We start from the raw sequence: 14,354 nt of genomic DNA on the forward strand, positions 1-14,354 counted from the left end.
CATGTTGTCATAGTAGATCTTCACCTCAGGAGGATTGGCAACAGCTGCATTATACTATAAATACTGCTACTATGGTTTATTTCCTAGGGATAATTTGCTGTATAACAGAACAAATTATACACAATCCCCCTACCCATCTACAACTCCATACAAACATTTGACAAAAACACACATTACACAACAGTGACAATATACTATATAATTATAACAGAATTCTATTATATTCAAAATTAAGCCTGAGCTGGCAATCTGGCAACTCTGACAGATGCCAGAAGGACCTCTTGCCACAGGAACTGCAATCTTGGTGTTGTTTGGCAGCCATTTTGTTAATTTTACAATCCAGAATAAATAGATTGCTTTGCTACCACAATATAGAGTATTCATTAAATGCCAAGAGCACATTCTGTCTTCCGTAAAGTAGATAACGTGTCCTAAATTTGGACCTTTACACAAATGCAAAAATACACTATTTGATGCATATTATAATAATTTAGAAATGGTGTTTAACTGCTTGAAGACCAGGTGTTTAGACCCCCTTCCTGTCCAGGCCATTTTTCAGTATTCAGCGCTGCTGTATTTTGACTGACGTTTATTCCGTCATGCAACGCTGTACTGAAATTAATTTTATACCATTTTTTGGGTACAGATAGAGCTTTATTTTGGTGGTATTTAATCACCACTACGGGTTTTATTTTTTACTATAAATAGGAAAAATTACTGAAAATTTTGAAAAAAAAAACTTTTTTTTAACATTATCTTAGGAAACATTTATTATTACCCAGTTTTTTGGTAAAATATAAAAGTCGGGGTCACGTCGGGTAAATAGGCACCAAACATGACAAGCTTTAAAATTGTGCACACCTGCGAAATCGCAGAAAACTACCATACCCAAAATTAGTCGTAGGCGACACTTTAAAAGCTTTTACCGCTCATCAGTTTAGCGTTATCAGTGGTTGATTGCCCTAGAATTTTTGTTCTCACTCCGACATTCGCGGCGATATGTAACATGTGCGGCGTAATGGGCGCAATCGTCTTTTTTGCACGTATGCACCCCCGACGCATGTTTGCATGCGTGTATGTATGGGTGGGGACTTTAAAAAAAAAAATTTGTGTAACTTTAAAAAAATTTGGGGGGGGGAACTTTAATTTTTTTTCCTATTTTTTTTTCCACTAAACTTTATTGCTATCACATACGGGGCTAATAAAACCCCCCTATGTGATAGCAAAATATGTGACAGGTCCTCTTTATGGAGACATCAGGGGTCTCCAAGACCCCTAATGTCACCTAGGACCCCCCAAAAGAAGCTGATGAAGCAGAGATCTGCTCCATCAGCTTCTTTCCCGCTTCTGAAGTTGGAGAGTGACACAAGAATGCGGAAGTGATGTATTATACAACACTTCCGCATTCTTGCAGAGGAGAGGGGACCGGAGGGAGCTCGTGTAACGATCTCCCTCTGATCCCCTGTCACACAGGCGCCATGCTGATCCCGGGCACGCAGCGGGCACAGCGGAACCCGGTATCAGCGAGACAGCAGCGGGCGGGGACCGATCATTACCCAATACAAGCGATCCGCCGGCTCTACAGCCGCGGATCGCTTGTATGTTAACAGGCACCGCTGCCTGTTTTTTAAATATCGGCCATTTCGTACTCGCGCGCGCCCAGTGCTAAAGACGCCCGCTCAGATATAGAGAGCTCCCGGACGGCCGTTTTTTTACTACGGCCGGCCCGGAGGTAGTTAATAAGCTGAATATGTTTTTTTAGAAAATGAATAGGCATTATAATGCGCATTATAATAATTTAGAAATGATGGTTAGATAAGCTGGATATATTTTTTAGAAAATGAATAGGCCTAATATGCTTGTTATATGTGGGTTATGCAGGTGTAAACAATCATTGAATAATGTTTAATAATGGAAAAGATTGTTTATTTAATGTATTCATATCGCAAATACCTTAAAATGTCTGCTTTCATTTATAGATTTGCTATTTTCATCTTATATTAGGGCTCATTTTGATACATCTGGTACGTTAAAAAAGATCTGGGGGTCCTTGTAGACCACAGACTCAGCAACAGCATACAATGCCAAGCTGCAGTTAGCAAACCCAACAGGATACTATCATTCATTCAAAAATGTATGTTTTTAAGAGATAAAACGGTAACCCTACCACTTTACAAAACATTGGTTCAGTCTCATCTTGAGTATGCAGTTCAGTTTTGGTCACCAATCCAGTAAGGATTTCCTTAAACTAGAGAGAGCTCAGAGAAGGGCAAAAAAAATTAATAAGGAAGCTGGAGCACCTAAGTTATGAAGAATGACTACAGAAATTGAACTTGTTCTTCTTGGAGCACAGGTGCTTAAGAGGGGATATGATCACAATATATTGATCTATCAATGGGGACTGCACTGTGGCGCTGGAACCAGATCCTGCAGTTCCAGTGCTCATTTGCAGGTGTCTCCAGGCAGCCGGTAGCTGTCAGGTACCAGACCCCTTCTGGGTGGCACTGTGGTGCTAGAACCTGCAGTTCCAGGGCTCACTTGCAGGTGTCTTCTAGCAATCAGCAATTAGTCACCACCTGGTGCTGATCTGGGAACGTATTTAGCCTCTCCATGCAGAGGCCTGTGCCTCAGTATTGTTGCCATATTCTGTATCCTGTTTCCTGTATCCTGTTCCTGCCCTGAACCCTGACTCTGACCTGACTCCTGACTCTTACCCTTGAGGTCTCCTGCTCTGTGGCTCCCGACTCTCCTCCTGTTATCTCGAGTGTGTTATTTGCAATTAGGTAGGCTCTCACATGATACTTGCGGGTGTTGGTGGATCTCAAGGTGTGGACAGCTGAAGGAGGTGCCCGATTCAAGGATCTAGAATGGAAGCTACAGGGGGAAGTCTGAGCATTCAAACTGCTAGGAGGTAAACTACCAGGGGCCCATTACGATGAATAAACAGACACTGGTCCCCCCTGATCTACTACTGCAGTAGTAGATGAAAATTGGGGCCCTTCCGCCCCATTCACAGATCTCCTGAATTGAGGCAGACACACATTCCTTACATTTGGAGTATCAGCAATGTCCGAAGAGATGCTTTCCCTTAAGATGCAAGTGAATTAAATGCTCCTTACGCATATTCTGGGTGTTAAAGGACTGTAGCCAAAGTGCCCTATGCATGAAAAGATATCATGAGACACAAGCTTGGATGATTGTAAAAGATCCTCAAACATGAAGCACATCTGTTCCTGAAACTCCAAGACATTAGGGTTTCTTGTAATGGAGGGGTGCACATTAAGGTATTTGATCCATAGTGAAAGTGTCTCACAAATAAAGGTCACTACCACCTGAGAACGGATAGTCTCTCCAGTTGCATCAAACTGAGATCTAAGTAGGGAGTACAGCTATCCTGTATGTCAGTGAAATCCCTAAAGGTAAGAACTCCATCAACCCATTCTAGTTAAGGTGTATGACTGGAGTAACTACATTGGACAGAGACCACATAGCAATACATTTCCTTTCAAAGGAAAAAAAGCTCCATATTGTTAGGAAGGCCTCAAAATCCCATAGGTTATTTCATCATAGAGAGGTATAATATGACCAACCCTATGCTGCAAATTAGCAGCAAAGCTCAGTATAATACAATAATTAGGGATTCTCTATAAATAATTCTTTATCTTGTGGTTCTGTGCTTTTATATGGCCACTGGTAGATCTTACATTTTTGTACTTTACAGCAAGATCTACATTATCCCATAGAAAATGCAGTAATTGAAACCTACCAAATATGACCCTGACAATAATCGAATCAAATTGTAGTAATACTATTCACATTTATAGAAGCTCACATTTAACTCAGAATGAGCATTTGCCAGGAATAGGTCAGATCTTAGTACAATCTTATAACATTCCATAGTTTTAATAGGAATCAGGTTATTATTTACTCTGAAATTGAACAAATTATGCTTTTTTATTTGAAATATATCTGCATCTGTGTTTTTAGGAAAAAAAGAGCTGATCCAACAAGATAAATTCAAACAAGATAAATAACAATCTGCAAAGTACAATAAACCCCAGCAACCAATAATAAAACAAAAGTATTGATGTAGGTTTAAGTACTTCTATCATGGCCGATTTCACACCGGTACTAAGAGGCAAATCTTGCCCCCAGAACCCCACACACAGCATTCCCCTGGCCCATGTATATAAGGGGCAATCTCATTGGCCAATAGGCATGTGCAGGAAAGGGTGAGCAAGCTAGCAGGAAGTGCCTAAACTTTGCTTGTCAGAATGGTCTGAGATTCAGCTGTGCCAGGAGATTCTGGTGGTATGTGCCTCTAGGTGCCATTACTTGATACCTGCAGAAGTTTTTTTTTAATTTCATGACAAATTCACTTTAACCTCAGCATCCTACATTTTGATTGGCTAGTATGGGTTACTAGACATTGTGTATTAACATTGTGATCTGAACTGCCATATTATGTAAGTACAATTGACTCAAAACTACAAAGACTGCGTATATCCTATGTATTTTAGCAACTATTGTAGTGGTAATTCCCACTTTGGACAGTTATCCATGCAGTTCTGTTTTCTGTTCATTATATAGGAAATAAACATTTTCTCTAACATGTTTCCATGTCTTATTGTGCTGCTATGCTTTGTAATCCTATTGTGGTGCGTTAGTTGGAAAAGTATCGATTGTTTTTGACAAAGCACTTAAAGTTAGTCTCCGCTGTCACTTTCAAAAACAGTATTTATTGTTTAACTTTGGGATTGCATCTGTATTATTCAGTCGAGATAAATAAAAGTCTTTGGCTTTCCAATAACAGCATCGGAATAGTATTCTATTCATTGTACTACATAAAACACTCTTTTATCAAAGCTTGTTTTTTAGGTTACTATGTTACAATGTCTTAACCACAGCAAAGGTCAGCGAGAGACAAAATTATCATACATGTCGAATTAAAGTGATAACAAAGTCAAAAGGGTTTTAAGCTATTTCAAATGCTGACATCACTAACAATGAATGCTGCTCCTTGATTTTTAAAAGTTTTAGTTTCCTGCATAATTGTCTGGTTCCCTGAGCACTGGCCCTGATATGCGTATTTAGGGTGGCTCCTTTCTCTAGCAGGGTCCTTTGGTGCCTCCCTTGTGTGTGCTAGTAAGCTGTGTTTGTCTCCACATACACACAGGCACAGCAAGGCTAGCCACTCTCCTCCCCCTTCCTCCCTTTCTCCAGCTCCAAGCTAGTAGATGGACATCTACTGGAGACTGTGCTGTCCCTTGCGATCTTGTACTGGGCAGGAAGTTCAGGGGAGTGGAGAGAGGTGAATCCAGCTGAAATGACTTTAAGTGCTTGGGCAAAAAGAGGTTAGGAGAAGGAATCCAGAGAACATCTGACAACTGATAGAAGTCTGGTGAAGGAACGATGTGTTGTCATGAGTCGATTGCACTCCATACAGCGTGTGGACCTCTTCATATTTTTTGTGGTGGTGATATCACGGATGGTGCCGTGTTCCTCCAGATCACAAAGCAAGAAATCACCAGCACTCCACAGAATGACAGTGTGAACTATTATCGTATTTATTGAAGTCACATTATGTCATAAAACTAACATGTTGGGGCCACGCAGGGTCCCTTCTTCTGGGGCGCCCTAGTGATAAGTGGTGGAGGAATGAGACAAATATCTGATAAAAGTGACAGAGGTTTGGAGTAGGAATGAGGAGACTATCTGACAAGTTACAAAGGCTCTGTAGGAGGAATCCAAAGAACACGTGACAAGTTAAAGAGGTTTGGTTTAAAAAAGAAAACTTCTGAGATATGATGGAGGTTTCTAAAAGGAAAACATGTGACACAAATGGCAGAGATTAGGGAAAAATGAAGGAGAAAAGAAGGAAGTAGGGACTAATATTTTCTCAAATACTAATTTTTTTCTTGCCAAAAAGCTCAGAGAAAAATATTGTAAAGGGGAGTAGTTCTCTCAGCACTGAGAGAAGTTGGTGTCCATCACTTAAGGACACTAGCAAAAAACTGAGGCAGGCCGTGAGCGGTAGGGGTTATGCAGGGCTATCCTGCTGCTTTGATTGATTTGCTAGTGTACAATCACCTGAAGACAGCCGCATGATGCAGTGGTTAAAGAATTTGCCTCCCTGTGTCCCGTGATGTACGATCAAGAAATATGCTTTTTTTAGATGCACTCTTTGGAAGAATCAGCTTTGGCCCATAACAACAAAAAAGCCTTTTGCTGTTACGGTCTTGCCTGTGTCAGTATGACAATCCTAGATGGGGAGGGACAGGAACTGGCTGAAGAGTCCCCTTCCCAGAATAGAGACTTTGCCACAAATGTGAGCACAGTGACCCGTGTTCCTACTACTTGTCTAGAAAGTCAAGTTTGTTGTCAAGAACCTGGAGACCTAATGACTTGTCCTTAGACAGCCCACCTCCTTGCCTGCCATCATTAGAATCTGGTTACCGTATATACTCGAGTATAAGCCGAGATTTTCAGCCCATTTTTTTGGCTGAAAAGTGCCCCCCCTCGGCTTATACTCGAGTCAGCGTCAAGTTAATCTGTGAATTCACCTGCTGTGCAGATTGATTGATTAGTTAATAAAGACATGAAGCCTTTCACGGCTGGTACTAAGGCATGTGGGGATACAGGGATGTGGGGCTAAAGACAAATGTGCAGTTTCTTTGGGCTGATTCTAATTACATCAGTCATGAAGGCAGGTTGTCTCAGCAGTGGTCATCAGGCAGCTAGGTCCTTGATGACAGCCTGTTTTTCCAGCACATTATAACTAAGAAAGCACACTGGAATGAAGTGAAGGAATGCCCTGTTGGGCAGCATGCAATTTATTAAAGGGCAGTTGAAGCTGATTTACAAGAACGTTTAAAACATATTTCCTAGTTAATCTCTTTGAAATTATATGGTTTATACGTTTGTTTATACTGTCTATACATTTGTTTATGTTGTCTAGGACAATATTTATGCTGTCTATACATTTGTTTTTGTTGTCTAGGACAATATTTCACTCAGAGTTTCCAGGATCCTCCTGTGTAACTTCATTTCTTACACCCTCACCATGCAGTTCTATTACCAGATTACAGCTGTGGAGTTTGGAGGGCAACTGTGAAGACAGGTTTTTGAGAAAGAAGAACAAATCCGCAGTAGGTGTAACAGGCAATCACCAGAGATTTTCTCAGAAGAGAATCAAACTACTCTCGAGTAGGGTAAAGTTATCTGAGCTGCAATGTATTAATAGATCTAGTAGAGGGAAGCCAATGAGGACAGAACTGTAATAACATAAGAAGAGCCAAGAAAAGCCATTAGTTTACAATACCTGACATTGCATGTACAGCTGGAGGTTACAAAGTCACTAACTCAGGAGTGTCAAACTCAAATACACAGTGGGCCAAAAAAGTTTAAATGTTCCAAGTCGAGGGCCGGGCTGGTTCAGTGTTTATTGAAAACAAATTGTATAATTGTATAACACACAGTATAATGCCGTGCTCTATACAGTATATCACGCAGTATAATGCCGTGGTCTATACAGTATATAACACAGTATAATACCGTGGTCTATACAGTATATCACACAGTATAATACCGTGATATATCGCAAGTGAGTTGCGCTCGGTCTAGAAACAAATTGAAAGTAAATGTTCAATGTGTACTCTTAATGTGTGGAAAATTATTTAACAAGTGTAAATACTGGGAATCAGTATCTCGGCTTGTAGTAAAAGATGCATCTGTGAAAAAATAATTTTTTTAAAGTGTAGATACCGGTATCTACACTTTAAAAAAAAAAAATTTTCACAGATGGATCTTTTACTACAAGCCGAGATACTGATTCCCGGTATTTACACTTGTTAAATAATTTTCCACACATTAAGAGTACACATTGAACATTTACTTTCAATTTGTTTCTAGACCGAGCGCAACTCACTTGCCATATATTAAGTTTACCCACACACATTGTTGCGGCTGGTCCAACTAGTTATTTAGACTTTCACTCCTAGCGCAGTGATTTTTGGATTAGTATAATACCGTGGTCTATACAGTATATCACACAGTATAATACCGTGGTCTATACAGTATATCACACAGTATAATACCGTGGTCTATACAGTATATCACACAGTATAATACCGTGGTCTATACAGTATATCACACAGTATAATACCGTAGTCTATACAGTATATCACACAGTATAATACTGTGGTCTATACAGTATATCACACAGTATAATACCGTGGTCTATACAGTATACAATACAACGGTGTTTATACACTCTGTGCTATCATTCTATTTCTGTTTCTGTAACTACATTTGTTACGGTTAATTTTCCTTCATTTGCAGGTAGAGGCACTTAGTGCGTGACCTAACTGGTCTGCTGCGGGAGAGCATTGAAATGGGGCTGCTTTTCATCTCTTATGTAAACATTTGCTTAAGTTAAGGAAATGCTGTGAGGAATAAATTAGATTGTTCATTATTAAGTATATCTCCGATAAAAAAAAACACTAATTTAGACAGTGGCGGCAAGAATAAAATGTGTATTTCTAAATGTTCTACCCTTTAACACAAATTTCCATGATCAATGAAATATAACAAGAAAAACAAAGCAAAATAAAAAACCCTTAAATCTTACACACTGTCCAACTTCCTTTGTCATTAGCTGTCTTCAGTGAGTAATAAAGGTAATGATATTCCTAGATAATTAACCTTAATAATGTACAAACTGACATAGGCGAACTTCTCCGATTGTGAAGAATTTAATTGGTATGCCAGTACTAGTAACCTCTGTACGGCGCTTGCTATGTAGTTTATTTTTCTCATGTGTTCCCTGTGAGGATCAGAGGATGAGAAGTAAAATGTTAACCAGAGCCAAGCATTCAGCTGAAAAGAAATAAAGAAACACTTTTTGAATTTGCTATTTTGCACCCAGCCACCTGCTGGGGAAGAGAAATTGGCAGCGGCTGTGCACGCATTGAGAGGTTGTGGCTCTTAGCCCCTGTCCTGATTTTCACATGGCCTTGTGAAGGCAGTTTGCTTGAACTGACAACGCTGCATTTTAGAGGCATCATTCTATCATGAATACCTGCTAATTTGCAGCAAACAGCATTAAGAAACATCTGAAACGCCCTTTCAGTGTATGTCATTACAGAGAAGTAATTAGCGGGCCTGCAGATGAAGGAGATGCTATCGGTATCTAAAAAAGCAATCTTTTGTCTTGAATACAGCAGTAAATTATTTCTCTTAGGTTTAGTCTTCTCTTAGTTTTAGTACCGCTTTAAAAGCAACTTTAAAGGGATTAGGTGACTTTGTATAATATACAGGTGAACATGATCAGCATAATATTCATTATATTTTCAATTTATGGTAACATGGAAGTTTATTTGCACTGCTAAAATATAAATACAGCAAAAAGATAATTATGTGCTAGAAATAAATCTCCACCCTAATGTCATGCAGGGGTTGGTCAGCCTACTACCATTAGAATCCTTTGACGGATGCTTATGTGGATCCAAGGAAAGCCTTAGATTCAGGCAGTTTAGTACTTCTGTTTAACATTCAGGCAAATTGTTGGCTTTTAAAAGACCCTATCACCAGACCATTTATTTCAACAAAAATCTTCCCATAAAATTGTAAGTTCATTTAATGTATTTTATGCTTGTTATTTACTTGTAAAGGCCTCCCTTGTGTAGACATCCAAAAGCCCTGAAACTTCTGCTGGGCACCGCCATCTTTGATTTCAAGTCATCAACCCCAACAAACTCAGGGTTGTCACTCAAGTGACACTCTATAGCAGGAGTGTCAAACTCAAATACACAGTGTGACAACATTTTTAAAATGTTCCAAGTCGAGGGCCGGGCTGGTTCAGTGTTTATTGAAAACAAATTGTATAATTGCATAACACACAGTATAATGCCGTGGTCTATACAGTATATCACACAGTATAATACGGCGGCCTATAACAACCGAATGGCCTTCGCATCTTGACGCGCGGGTTTATACACGCGAGCTGATTGGCTGAAGATGACATTTTTCATCTCGGCACGCTCAGCTATGCGCGCTCTTGCAAGCTGACGTGCCGGAGAGAAAATGACATACACACAGTATAATACGGCGGCCTATAACAACCGAATGGCCTTCGCATCTTGACGCCCGGGTTTATACACACGAGCTGATTGGCTGAAGATGAAATTTTTCATCTCGGCACGCTCAGCTATGCGCGCTCTTGCAAGCTAACGTGCCGGAGAGAAAATGACATGACACACTGCACACGAAGGCAGTGCTTGAGCCTGAGGGCCCAATAACACCATAAAGAGTGCGTTCCAGTGCGTTCGGCCTCTGGAACGCACTAGAACGCAACCCGGCCAGGTCACTTTGTTTTGGGGGAGGAGGGGATGTGGCAAAGCATTGAAATCAATGGCACTGCAGCCACACACACCGCCCACAGTGCGATCGCCGGCACCTGAATGCGTGGCACAGTAGTGCTGGTTCAGTGCGATCTGCAAAACGTAGTGCATGCAGCATTTTTGCAGATAGCACTGGACCGGAACGCATGCACAAATGTGCCACGTGTTCGGGTGCCAGCGATCACACTGAGGGCGGGGGGCATGGCTGCAGTGCTATTGATTTAAATGGTCTGCCACGCCCCCTCCCGCCCTACAACAAACTGAGCCGGCCGGGTTGTGTTCAAGGTCCATACTGTCCCCATTGAGCATCCCCCCACATAATTTTTACTATAATTTAAATAGAGATAAAACTATTAGATTACATACTAGTGTGGAGGCAGGAGGTACACAGGTGTCACAGATACAGAAGAAGTGATGGAGAAGGGGAGACACCTCCCTTGTGGCTCTGTGCTGCTCCCAGGCTGCCTGCTGTGTAATGCAGTCCTCTGGCCAGCGACAGCTCTCGGGCTCCTCACTCCTATGAAGATCGCTGCGGGCAGCGTGAGAAAGCTTCTGGCGGGCAGGGCACACTAACAAATCTTCGGGCCGTGGCGCCCCCCCCCCCCAACCGCCCAAAGCGAGTGAGGCCGCCTCGGCCTTCCTACGGCCCTGAGTGTGGGCAATATACCGGCGGGCCAGATCTAATGATAATCAAATATTATCATGCGGGCCTTGATTTTGACACATATGCTGTACATGCTGAGTGAACACAGCCTGCAGAGAGCCTGTGAGCAACAAAATGATCTAGGCCCTCCCTTAGAGCTTATAATTTTTGCTCCACATTTTAGCCACCTGAACAAGCTCTGTATCTGTAGAAAACACAGCTGCAGTATGTTGTACCTACAAACATCACTGCCAATTTTACCTCTGCTCTCTGCTACATGTTACTGCCTCATTCAGGTCATCAGGCTCTTTCCTGGCATCACCAGTTTAATCAAAGTCACTTTGAAAACACATTACAAAGCACACTAATGCAAAATAGGGAAGATTTACAACAAAGGTCAACAGGTCAAAGAAAAGCCAGCCATAAGGATCAATCAGATTCCACTTACAATGTTTACAGCACAGATAATTTAGCATAAGCTAGTGGAAAGAAGAGGGTTCATCTGCAGCACTAATATTTGTCCCATTTCTCTCTTTAATTTAATTTACCATTAGTAATAAAGATTTCAATATCACTGCACTATTGTGATCATATAGAAAATGTCTTATTAAATGTATAAGTACTGTTTTTCCTGCAGAACCCTTACACGGTAGTACAGGCTACAAATACAAAAAGTCCTCTTCTGCTGATTGCTTACAAAAAAGTATCAGCACAATGATTCTAAGTAATGTTTTTTTTTAAATCACCTACAAAGTATACAGCTATGGCGTACAGTTGTTGTGGTATACCAGTGATAAAATATTCCAACTTACATTTTCCTCAGTTCCGGACTTCTCCACAATTACAGAAGGCAACAGTAGTCCTCCCGGGGAAGTTGGGTTTGAGTAAGATCCTCCTCCAACCAAAGACACAACTCCATTACAATCCACTGAACTGTTCCTCTTGCCGTTCTGTGTGAATCCCGGAGTGTTTGGATATGAATGTGCACTTGTTTGACTTTGGATGCTGTGGCGTCTTCCAGCACGTGGAACAAGAAGAGACCCTCTGAGACCCTCACTGGCATTGCTCACTTCATCATCTGCAAACTCTGTCTCTGAGAAAAGGTCTCTACCACGGATATGGAAGTTGAATATGCTCCCTTGGCTTATTCTTCGTTTAGCTGAACTGGGTCCAAAACCAATCCCAAGAAGAGACTACAAAATCATAAAAAAAAATAAAACACAATTGTATTAGTTGAATTTAATTCATATGGAGCTACACAGCTAAGAACCTGTGCTTTATAATATGTATACATATATCTCTCTCTATACATATACACTATATATGTGTCAAACTATTCACATTTATTGACAGAGAATTCCCTGAGCAGTATGGGTTAGGTGAATTGAAAGCCCGGTAGAGGAAAATTGCTATGAAGTTACTGTTGTATGATTAAAACCTCTAAAACCAATACCGAGCAGTCTAATAATGTAGGAGGCACTGCTGTGATGACTCCTTGAGTAAGCAGGAAAGGGAAATCTGCTGGCTGGACAGAATACTACATAATATTAATATGCAATATTTCATATTTAAGTTTTTTGCCCTGATTATAATAAATAAGAAAGTGAAATCCATACTGAACAACTATATAGTCCCTTCATGCTACATGACTGGAAATTAGAATAGCATTTTCAAGCCCACATATAAAGGATTGGTAAAAAGAATAAAAAGTAAAAAAGCACTACACACATAAAGTTCAAGAAAGAAATAAATCTTAAATCTCTCTAGAAACAATCAGGAGCAACATGGCTTACAGTGCAGCTGCTGTTTCAAGCAATATCCCATCTCAAAGTGACTTGACAGCTGTTGAGAAGTGAGAAAGTTCTTTTTAATCTGATCTAAATTAGCAACAAATAGGTGGCAAAAGAAATGAATGCTTTACTTGATAGACTAGTCCAGTGGCTACTTCCTTCCCAGGGAACGTGAACAGGTGCATATGGGTTACTTTCTTTTATAAAGATGACTGATTTATGGAGAAGATCTTCAAAGGAATGTTTACCTTACAATCCATATCTGACTTCCCACTTATGACTAAAGTGTTAACTTCAGGTTTAATTTTTAATTTTTTTACTTTTCTTGTTCCCTGATACAGTCAAGCGAGTTTGTGTACATAAAAAAACAGTATCTACATTCACATTAATAAGAACCTTATCAAAGGCAACTTTTTTTTTCTAAGTGGGATGGCTTTGCATGTTCAAGTGATGCTTCATATTAGGCCATTAAAAGCTGAAACTCCTCATAGGGTCAACCAAGCTGGGCAGTCTAATAGCAATGATGGCTGCTTGGCCATGGTATTGCATTGAAAACATATCTTTGGACTCAACCACATAAGCATTTGATAAAGGGATAGTCTAAGCCCTCATTCACATGACTAACAGCCGGTCCGTACAGATGCGTGCTGCGTGCACGGCCGTATTGGGCTGCTCCCGGGAAGGACAGGGGCTGCGTGTGATTTGTACGCAACAGCCTGTTCTTCTCTATGGGAGTATGCAGCCATACGGCTGCATAGTATTATTTATTCTAAAATAGTTTTTCATAAGTCCCAAGATCTATTGTCGTAGACTGAATTGGTGCTGACGGTGACCTGAACATGCCAGGTTGAGCATGCCTCAAACGTTTCCCATCTGCATGCTTGTTCCAGGTGAGTAAAAGTACCAAAGCCACTGAGTCAGCAGAATAGTCAGGCAGCTAGCATTAATAGAAAGAGGTCAACAACAGAAGTCTTCATGAATCTTTTAGCAAAAATCCGATGCTGGAGTATTAAAAAAAGTCACAAATGCATGAAATCTTATTTATCTAACTGCCCCTTGTAACATAGTTTAATTGCCTTTTGATCCTGCCAGTATTTTACTTGAATTATTACTTATTTGAATAGGGTGACAATGCTATTTCCTCTTCAATGAATCACTGCATCATTGTCACCCTGTGCTCTCACACTAGCAGCTTGGACTACAGTGGTGGTGCAAAATCATAGTGAGCAGGCAGGCTATCGCCACTGTCGCTGCTAATAGTCTGCCTCCGCTCTGCCAGACATCTTCAAGCTGTGCCCATTTCTTCCCACAGACTAAGCGACTGGCAGGACACCCCAATCAATATGCCAGCAGTACGGATGGCAAATATAGCTTAGCAGAGGATGGCAAGTGTTTAAGAAATGACATGCAAATAAAATACCGGTAGTTAAAAAAAATAATACAATATATTACTGAGACTATACATGTACAGTAATGAAGGTGAAAATGTAAACATTGGATGTTCTTTAATGTAACCTATTA

At 40.6% G+C, this 14,354-nt stretch overlaps 1 protein-coding gene across 1 annotated transcript in view; it reads right to left on the bottom strand.

The window, feature by feature from the left end:
* The window catches only part of LOC108784628 (sodium channel protein type 4 subunit alpha-like), a 338,732-nt gene that overhangs the window by 162,580 nt on the left and 161,798 nt on the right, over nt 1–14,354 (bottom strand). The window contains exons 12-13 of the mRNA XM_018553495.1: nt 11,856–12,236; nt 8,780–8,824 (exon numbers count right to left, since the gene is read on the bottom strand). Of these exons, the coding sequence (XP_018408997.1) occupies nt 8,780–8,824; nt 11,856–12,236 (426 nt within the window). The remainder of the gene's footprint in view (nt 1–8,779; nt 8,825–11,855; nt 12,237–14,354) is intronic.

Source organism: Nanorana parkeri, unplaced genomic scaffold (assembly GCF_000935625.1).
Source record: "Nanorana parkeri isolate BGI_ZX_2015 unplaced genomic scaffold, ASM93562v1 scaffold121, whole genome shotgun sequence".
Taxonomy (NCBI): Eukaryota; Metazoa; Chordata; class Amphibia; order Anura; family Dicroglossidae; genus Nanorana; species Nanorana parkeri.